We start from the raw sequence: 10,518 nt of genomic DNA, 5'->3' as shown, positions 1-10,518 counted from the left end.
GTCACTGAACATTGTGCGACGTCAGTGAGTCACTGAACATTGTGTGACGCCAGTGTCACTGAACATTGTGTGACGCCAATGAGTCGCTTAACTTTGTGTGACGCCAGTGAGTCACTTTACATTGTTTGACGCCAGTGTACTGCACACTGTGTGATGCCAGTGTCACTGAACATTGTGTGACGTCAGTGAGTCACTGAACATTGTGTGACGCCAGTGTCACTGAACATTGTGTGACGCCAGTGAGTCACTGTCCATTGTGCGACGTCAGTGAGTCACTTAACTTTGTGCGACGTCAGTGAGTCACTTAACATTGTGTGACGCCAGTGTCACTTAACATTGTGTGACGCCAGTGAGTCACTGAAAATTGTGTGACGCCAGTGAGTCGCTTAAGTTTGTGTGACGCCAGTGAGTCACTTTACATTGTTTGACGCCAGTAAGTCACTGATCATTGTGTGACGTCAGTGACTCTCTGATCATTGTGTGACGCCAGCGAGTCACTGTCCATTGTGCGACGTCAGTGAGTCACTGAACATTGTGTGACGCCAGTGAGTCACTTAACATAGCTGTGTATACGTGCAGCAAGTGACCTCTCACTACGTTAGCTGTGTATACTATAACACCATGTCCAGCAAGTCACCTCTCACTACGTTAGCTGCGTATACACTATAACACCATGTCCAGCAAGTCACCTCTCACTACGTTAGCTGTGTATACACTATAACACCACGTGCAGCAAGTCACCTCTCACTACGTTAGCTGTGTATACACTATAACACCACGTCCAGCAAGTCACCTCTCACTGCGTTAGCTGTGTATACACTATTACACCACGCGCAGCAAGTCACCTCTCACTACGTTAGCTGTGTATACACTATTACACCACGCGCAGCAAGTCATCTCTCACTACGTTAGCTGTGTATACACTATAACACCACGTCCAGCAAGTCACCTCTCACTACGTTAGCTGTGTATACACTATAACACCACGTCCAGCAAGTCATCTCTCACTACGTTAGCTGTGTATACACTATTACACCACGCGCAGCAAGTCATCTCTCACTACGTTAGCTGTGTATACACTATTACACCACGCGCAGCAAGTCACCTCTCACTACGTTAGCTGTGTATACACTATAACACCACGTGCAGCAAGTCACCTCTCACTACGTTAGCTGTGTATACACTATAACACCATGTCCAGCAAGTCACCTCTCACTACGTTAGCTGCGTATACACTATAACACCACGTGCAGCAAGTCACCTCTCACTACGTTAGCTGCGTATACACTATAACACCATGTCCAGCAAGTCACCTCTCACTACGTTAGCTGTGTATACACCATAACACCACGTCCAGCAAATCACCTCTCACTACGTTAGCTGTGTATACACTATAACACCACGTCCAGAAAGTCACCTCTCACTACGTTAGCTGTGTATACACTATAACATTGTGTGACGCCAGTGAGTCACTGAACATTGTGTGACGCCAGTGTCACTGAACATTGTGTGATGCCAGTGAGTCACTGATCATTGCGTGACGCCAGTAAGTCACTGTCCATTGTGTGACGCCAGTGTCACTGAACACATTGTGTGACGCCAGTGTCACTGAACATTGTGTGACGCCAGTGAGTCACTGTCCATTGTGCGACGTCAGTGAGTCACTTAACTTTGTGCGACGTCAGTGAGTCACTTAACATTGTGTGACGCCAGTGTCACTTAACATTGTGTGACGCCAGTGAGTCACTGAAAATTGTGTGACGCCAGTGAGTCGCTTAAGTTTGTGTGACGCCAGTGAGTCACTTTACATTGTTTGACGCCAGTAAGTCACTGATCATTGTGTGACGTCAGTGACTCTCTGATCATTGTGTGACGCCAGCGAGTCACTGTCCATTGTGCGACGTCAGTGAGTCACTGAACATTGTGTGACGCCAGTGAGTCACTTAACATAGCTGTGTATACGTGCAGCAAGTGACCTCTCACTACGTTAGCTGTGTATACTATAACACCATGTCCAGCAAGTCACCTCTCACTACGTTAGCTGCGTATACACTATAACACCATGTCCAGCAAGTCACCTCTCACTACGTTAGCTGTGTATACACTATAACACCACGTGCAGCAAGTCACCTCTCACTACGTTAGCTGTGTATACACTATAACACCACGTCCAGCAAGTCACCTCTCACTACGTTAGCTGTGTATACACTATTACACCACGCGCAGCAAGTCATCTCTCACTACGTTAGCTGTGTATACACTATTACACCACGCGCAGCAAGTCACCTCTCACTACGTTAGCTGTGTATACACTATTACACCACGCGCAGCAAGTCATCTCTCACTACGTTAGCTGTGTATACACTATAACACCACGTCCAGCAAGTCACCTCTCACTACGTTAGCTGTGTATACACTATAACACCACGTCCAGCAAGTCACCTCTCACTACGTTAGCTGTGTATACACTATAACACCACGTCCAGCAAGTCATCTCTCACTACGTTAGCTGTGTATACACTATTACACCACGCGCAGCAAGTCATCTCTCACTACGTTAGCTGTGTATACACTATTACACCACGCGCAGCAAGTCACCTCTCACTACGTTAGCTGTGTATACACTATAACACCACGTGCAGCAAGTCACCTCTCACTACGTTAGCTGTGTATACACTATAACACCATGTCCAGCAAGTCACCTCTCACTACGTTAGCTGCGTATACACTATAACACCACGTGCAGCAAGTCACCTCTCACTACGTTAGCTGCGTATACACTATAACACCATGTCCAGCAAGTCACCTCTCACTACGTTAGCTGTGTATACATTATAACACCACGTCCAGCAAGTCACCTCTCACTACGTTAGCTGTGTATACACTATAACACCACGTCCAGCAAGTCACCTCTCACTACGTTAGCTGTGTATACACTATTACACCACGCGCAGCAAGTCACCTCTCACTACGTTAGCTGTGTATACACTATAACACCACGTCCAGCAAGTCACCTCTCACTACGTTAGCTGTGTATACACTATTACACCACGCGCAGCAAGTCACCTCTCACTACGTTAGATGTGTATACACTATAACACCACGCGCAGCAAGTCACCTCTCAGTACGTTAGCTGTGTATACACTATAACACCACGTCCAGCAAGTCACATCTCACTACTGTGTTAGCTGTATATACACTATAACACCACGGGCAGCAAGTCACCTCTCCGTGACCACATATCACGTGACACAGGTTGTTTCAAAGAAAGCATTAATGTTCTTTATTATACTTTTATTGAGGTTTACAGCGTAATTCCAAGAAAGTAGCACATGCCAGATAGCTGATAGGGGTGGACTGTAGTCCCAGGGCTCTGTAAAGACAAACATAGGAACAATAATACATTATCATTTGTGTGTTGCCTCCACCGACGCCTCTCTGAACACACACACACACACACACACACACACACACACACACACACACACACACACACACACACACACACACACACACACACACACACACACACACACACCATGAATACGGTTTATACAGCTATTACGTGACTTACACACACATGAATACGGTATATATAGCTATTACGGTTTTAACACATTCTTTATGCTTGTCGTAGGAGGCGACTAACGGGGTCTGGTGGACAGATTTGCTGAGTTGACTGGCGCATGTCATCTTATCCATTTTGCGTAGATAGATGCTCATGACGTCAATCACTGCATTGTCTGGTCCAGACTCGATAATTTACAGACCGCCGTCATGTAGCTGGAATATTGCTGAGTGTGGCGTTAAACAACAAATCAACCAACCAAGTATAGGGTGAGATGGAGGTATTACTGGATGTTGTAGACTGTCTCCCTATGTCACAACACACTGTAGGGTGAGATGGAGGTATTACTGAATGTTGTAACAAACAATTAACACATTCATGCAGGCGGTCTATACACGTCACGTTACTTACACTAGCATGTATACTTAATGTACGCGTAAAACGTTACTTACACGCATGAACACACACGAAAAGCTGTCTCGCTTCTACACGATACAGTCAAGTCTCGTTAATCCGACACTCGTTAATCCGACAATCGGCTTTATCCGACACTAATGATGGGAACCGATTAAATCAGTGCTATTTAGACCCGTTAATCCGACAGTCTCGCACTCCGACTCCGACACACCTAATTTGCAACGAATTACTGAAATCACTCATTAATCAGTCTCGTTAATCCGACACAGTGATCAGCGTACTCCGTGGTCATCTGCCCGCGAGTACACAGCTCATGTTTTGATGCGAGACGAGTTGGCTGATGGCTGCATATCACAACGGCTGCAGAGATAAACTTGCTTAACAATAAACAATTAATGCTTTTAATAAAGACAACATGATTAATCACATGTATGTATGTATACTCACAGCACAAGCGGAAGGTGGATCGAACAGTCGCAAAGATGTGTGGTATTTGATAAATGTTCATAGGAAATATTAGAATAAATACAAGTGCACCATCTTGGAATAGCAGTGGAGACTGATTGGTCTGCGAGGTGTCCAGGTGACCCAGGTTGACATCAGACAGTCGCATCAGACAGTCGCATTAAGCTGTCGCGTCAGAGAGTCGCATCAGACAGTCGCATCAGATAGTCGCATCAGGCAGTCCAGTCAAACTCCAGACACCTGTCTTGACACTTCTGGCCGACATTTATCTGTTGTTGCTATGAATTCTTCACTTGGGGACGCTCCACAAAACGTCCACTCCGTCAATGCGCCGACGCTGAAAACAATTGTATCCAACTCGACGCCATATTCATCTGAATCGGTCACAGTTATAGACAGTAAATGCCTCCCCACTGAGTAGCCTCCCTTTCCTACATAGCCAGAATGGCGGAATACGTTCCAGAGAAAGCCGTTTCCTGATTGATCACTTGTATTAACTGTACCAATGACGTCAGAGTCAATGGCAATTGAGATGACGTCACTCCCACCATCATTTGAGTACACGAGATCGTGAATAATCACGTCATCGGGATTTTGCAGACATATTTGGAAGGAGATAGATTCCCCCGCAAACAGCCAGACAGATACCCCATTTGTGGCAGCTCGAGATCGTAGTCGAAGTCGACACTCGGGGACGTTGTTGGAGGCAGCAACCTGCTCTAGTGGTATCGACACGGCGGCCGTGTGCTCCGCCAATAGGGTAATGAAGAGTGTAGAGAGGAACATTGTCAACGACATCCTTGCTGCCCGTGCTACGTGGTCGACTGATTGCGCAACGCGGCTGACAGTTACTCTCTCCCGCCCGTCTTCTGACATTTGGGCTTGTCATTACACGGTAATTATAAGTAAACTGCCATGTTGGGTCTCTTTGTTTAGGAGACTAGTGGAAAGTTGAGAAGGCAATACGAAAGCAAGAAAAAACAACACTGGAGCAGGGAAAGGTTTGGGTGGGATAGGCCTCAACACACTATAGGGTGAGATGGAGGTGTTACTGAATGTTGTAAACCGTCTCCCTATGTCACAACACACTGTAGGGTGAGATTGGGGTATTACTGGAGATTGTAGACCGTCTCCCTATGTCACAACACACTGTAGGGTGAGATGGAGGTGTTACTGGATGTTGTAGACTGTCTCCCTATGTCCCAACACACTATAGGATGAGATGGAGGTGTTACTGGATGTTGTAGACCGTCTCCCTATGTCACAACACACTATAGGGTGAGATGGAGGTGTTTCTGGATGTTGTAGATCGTCTCCCTATGTCACAACACACTATAGGGTGAGATGGAGGTGTTACTGGATGTTGTAAACCGTCTCCCTATGTCACAACACACTATAGGGTGAGATGGAGGTGTTACTGAATGTTGTAAACCGTCTCCCTATGTCACAACACACTGTAGGGTGAGATGGAGGTGTTACTGAATGTTGTAAACCGTCTCCCTATGTCACAACACACTGTAGGGTGAGATGGAGGTGTTACTGAATGTTGTAAACCGTCTCCCTATGTCACAACACACTGTAGGGTGAGATGGAGGTATTACTGAATGTTGTAAACCGTCTCCCTATGTCACAACACACTATAGGGTGAGATGGAGGTGTTACTGAATGTTGTAAACCGTCTCCCTATGTCACAACACACTGTAGGGTGAGATGGAGGTGTTACTGAATGTTGTAAACCGTCTCCCTATGTCACAACACACTATAGGGTGAGATGGAGGTGTTACTGAATGTTGTAAACCGTCTCCCTATGTCACAACACACTGTAGGGTGAGATGGAGGTGTTACTGAATGTTGTAAACCGTCTCCCTATGTCACAACACACTGTAGGGTGAGATGGAGGTGTTACTGAATGTTGTAAACCGTCTCCCTATGTCACAACACACTATAGGGTGAGATGGAGGTGTTACTGAATGTTGTAAACCGTCTCCCTATGTCACAAAACACTGTAGGGTGAGATGGAGGTATTACTGAATGTTGTAAACCGTCTCCCTATGTCACAACACACTATAGGGTGAGATGGAGGTGTTACTGGAGATTGTATACCGTCTCCCTATGTCACAACACACTGTAGGGTGAGATGGAGGTGTTACTGGATGTTGTAGACTGTCTCCCTATGTCACAACACACTATGGGGTGAGATGGGGGTGTTACTGGATGTTGTAGACTGTCTCCCTATGTCACAACACACTATAGGGTGAGATGGGGGTGTTACTGGATGTTGTAGACTGTCTCCCTATGTCACAACACACTATGGGGTGAGATGGGGGTGTTACTGGATGTTGTAGACTGTCTCCCTATGTCACAACACACTATGGGGTGAGATGGGGGTGTTACTGGATGTTGTAGACTGTCTCCCTATGTCACAACACACTATAGGGTGAGATGGAGGTGTTACTGGAGATTGTAGACCGTCTCCCTATGTCACAACACACTATAGGGTGAGATGGAGGTGTTACTGTTTCCTGTACGAAGCAACCCACTGATACATATATATACATACTGATACATTATGCCTGTACTCTGTGACCCTAAAGGTCAAGGTGACCTGGCGGTTCTGGTTTTATCGCTATGTTGTGATGGAGTCACGTTGAGCTTCACACTGTCCTGTTTGACTTTTGACATATCGTTGCAAACGGCCTTTCCGATAAGCCCACTTCAAACGGCAAAGAGGTGTCAAATGTTACATTTACAGTAAAAAAAGTGACTAATGACGAGATGATGTGATATTTGTCACACGGGTGTAAATGGCTTTTGGCGGTTGCCTCTGTCATGTGTGTTGTACTTTATCTTGTGTGTTGGGCTGTCTTTATGTATATCGCGTTGCTATGAGCATTGTGTATTGTGTCGCTTGAGTTGGATTGTGTGTGTTTTGTCGTGGCGTGTTGCGGTATTTCATGTGTGTTGCATTGTGTGACGTCTGTTTTGTAGTACACTGGGTTGTGTGCTGTGAGTTGTGTGTTGTGTCGTATCTGTTGTGAATTGTATCGTATCTGTTGTGAATTGTATCAAATGAGTTGTTTGTGTCGTGCTGTGTCATCTGAGACGTGTTGTGTCATGTGTGTTGTGTCATGTGTGTTGTGCCATGTGTGTTGTGTCATGTGTGTTGTGTCATGTGTGTTGTGTCATGTGTGTTGTGTCATGTGTGTTGTGTCACGTGTGTTGTGGTACACACAGTTTGTAGTCGCTTGTGTTTGGAGTGTTTTGTTGTGCTGTGTCATGTGTTGGTTATTGTTGGTTATTGTTTCGTTCACGGCATTGTTTCATGTTTATCGTATTGTGGTGTGGTGTCTCGTTTGCGAAGTCTTTCATTGTGCTTTGTCATGTGTATTGTGTTGTGCTTTTGCGTGCTGTCTTGTGCTGTACTCTATGTGTTTTGTCAGTGTCGTATGATGTGTGTGTTATGTTGTGTGTCACGTGTTATGCAAATATCCAGTAAACAAGAAGAACTAGCATCAACGGAAAAAAACAGGAATGGCTGATATACACTTACATATATATGGTATATATATATATATATATATATATATATATATATATATATATATATATATATATATGTATATGTACACCATATATGACAAATTTACACAAGAGGCATAACAGATAGATTACAAATGTACCCTAGATATATAACAGATATATTACAGACTTACTCTGGATGTATAACAGTTAGATTACAGATATACTCTGAATGTATGACAGATAGATTATAGACTTACTCTAGATGTATAACAGGTTTGTGACGGATGTGCAACTTTCATTTGATACACTTGTGAAATATATACCCATTTTTCTTATGCATCTGTTATGTAACTGATATAACATACAGAAAGATAGACAGACAGAAAGACAGACAGACAGATACCAAGCCTAGAGAAACACAAACAGATTGATGATTTCAGCTGAATACACCGACACACACATGCACACCGCGACACAATGGCACTAACAATTACCGAGAAAAATAGGGAAGCAGTGAGGCATAACTTAAAAAGGTACTCAAGTTAAGTAAATGTGGTAGATCCAGACACAAATATCACCAGATCTGATTGTTAATGGTACGAAGACTGACTGGTACGAATGATTCAATGGGCTCTGTTTTCTTTTTCGACATGCGCAGTCGACGACCATGAGTGTAATTGCTCATACTCCTAAAACATGATTTGCAAACTGTCAAATAAAATATTGTTAGCCCTTTTAACAAGTTGATGTTTTGTATGGGAAAGACAACTAATTGTTAGCATTATTTACATTTTAGTGAATTTTATTTTTGAATAAAACAGACAGAACACCCATACCACCAGTGGAAACGAAAGGTTAGACTACATTATATAAAGATTTGATAAAACAAGGACATAAAAGTTGGATCAATAGTATGCTATCTGAAGCAGCGAAGAAAAAAGTCTTTGAGGGGCGCTTTGTAAATACATCCTGTATTGACATTCCACGAAAGTTTAGAGCAAATAATGATGCCTGGATATTTCTACTCATTAATAATTTCAAGTTCTTCATTATTATGCGTGGGTCAAATTTGGACTCTTTTCCTCGGAAGTCGACTATCATATCCTGTTTTGATTCATCCTATTCATGCACATTTTGAAATTTCTCTTCTGTGGTTGACTTCAGAATCTAATAGGAGACCAACAAGTTCAGCTTTATGTTAAAACAGTGATCGGTGTTGCAAATAAAGTTATCTGTGTATGAAGTCAATAATATAGGGCATATAAGACAACCTTGTGGATCCCTCGTTGACACGTGACCAAGACACGAGCGGGTTCCGTGCACGTGCAATAGTTATTGAGGTCGGTTTACAAAGAAATCAATCAACCAGACATACGATATCTTGACTCACTTTATATTCCAGATATACAACTTGACTCACTTTATATTCCAGATATACAAATTGACTCACTTAATATTCCAGATATACAGCTTGGCTCACTTTATAGTTCAGGTATACAATTTGACTCACTTTGTATATCGATATACGTGTCTGATGTACATGGCTGATGTACGTGTCTGATAAACATGGCTGATATACGTGTCTGATATACATGGCCAATATACGTGTCTGATATACATGGCCGATATCCGTGTCTGATATACATGGCTGATATACGTGTCTGATATACATGGCTGATGTACGTGTCTGATATACATGGCGTATATCCGTGTCTGATATACATGGCTGATATACGCGTCTGATATACATGGCCGATGTACGCGTCTGATATACATAGCCGATGTACGTGTCTGATATACATGGCCGATATACGTGTCTGATATACATGGCCTATGTACGTGTCTGATATACATGGCTGATATACGTGTCTGATATACATGGCCGACATACGTGTCTGATATACATGGCCGATATACTTGTCTGATATATATGGCCGAAATACGTGTCTGATATAAACTGACTGCCAAAAGAAACTTTACCACAGTTTAAAATCACTCTAGTTTAAAAACCACAAAATATAGATGCATGAAGTGAGATGCATTGAAAAGACAAGACTCGTCCAGGACTTCTTGAATACGAACAACGCCAACGTTCTTCCGTGGCCAACGCTCTCGCCTGACTTGAACCCAAATGAACACTTGTGAGATCATCTGAAGACGTCAACACCCACCAGCAAACCAGCAACAGTTTGCCGACGCTATAAAAATTGAATGGAATCGGATTCCCGATTACGTCATCAGGCGGCTGACAACATCAATGAGGCGGCGAGTCTGGGCCTGCATTGGTGCTCACGGCGGTCATACTCGTTACTTAGCGTACCAGGTATCCGTTAAAGACCACGAACTTATCAAGTACCTGGTTGACTGATCCTTCCTGTGAACTGTGATCTGCCTATCCCCATGTTCATGTAAACGTCATGTACACGTCACATATTTTGAGTTTCGCACTGAAATTGTGACCCTATCGCATGTGACCCTATTAGCGAATATACACCATCATTGAATAACATTCTCTTGTTTGTTTTCATTTTATTGACCATCAAACA

The 10,518-nt window shown here is 43.7% G+C and overlaps 1 protein-coding gene across 1 annotated transcript; it reads right to left on the bottom strand.

Moving 5' to 3' along the window:
- Window positions 1-3,259: 3,259 nt before the first annotated feature.
- Window positions 3,260-5,370, bottom strand: LOC124125010. The gene is made up of 2 exons (XM_046488321.2): window positions 4,433-5,370; window positions 3,260-3,373 (listed from the first exon to the last, which is right to left on the bottom strand). The coding sequence occupies exon 1, from the start codon at window positions 5,324-5,326 to the stop codon at window positions 4,676-4,678; it is 651 nt and encodes a 216-aa protein (XP_046344277.1). The 5' UTR covers window positions 5,327-5,370; the 3' UTR covers window positions 3,260-3,373; window positions 4,433-4,675.
- Between the last annotated feature and the right edge of the window lie 5,148 nt (window positions 5,371-10,518).

This window comes from Haliotis rufescens, unplaced genomic scaffold (genome assembly GCF_023055435.1).
Source record: "Haliotis rufescens isolate VD_foot unplaced genomic scaffold, xgHalRufe1.0.p SCAF_9, whole genome shotgun sequence".
Lineage (NCBI taxonomy): Eukaryota > Metazoa > Mollusca > Gastropoda > Lepetellida > Haliotidae > Haliotis > Haliotis rufescens.
Note: the sequence above shows the minus strand (reverse complement) of the source record. Positions and strands in the feature narration are given on the sequence as shown.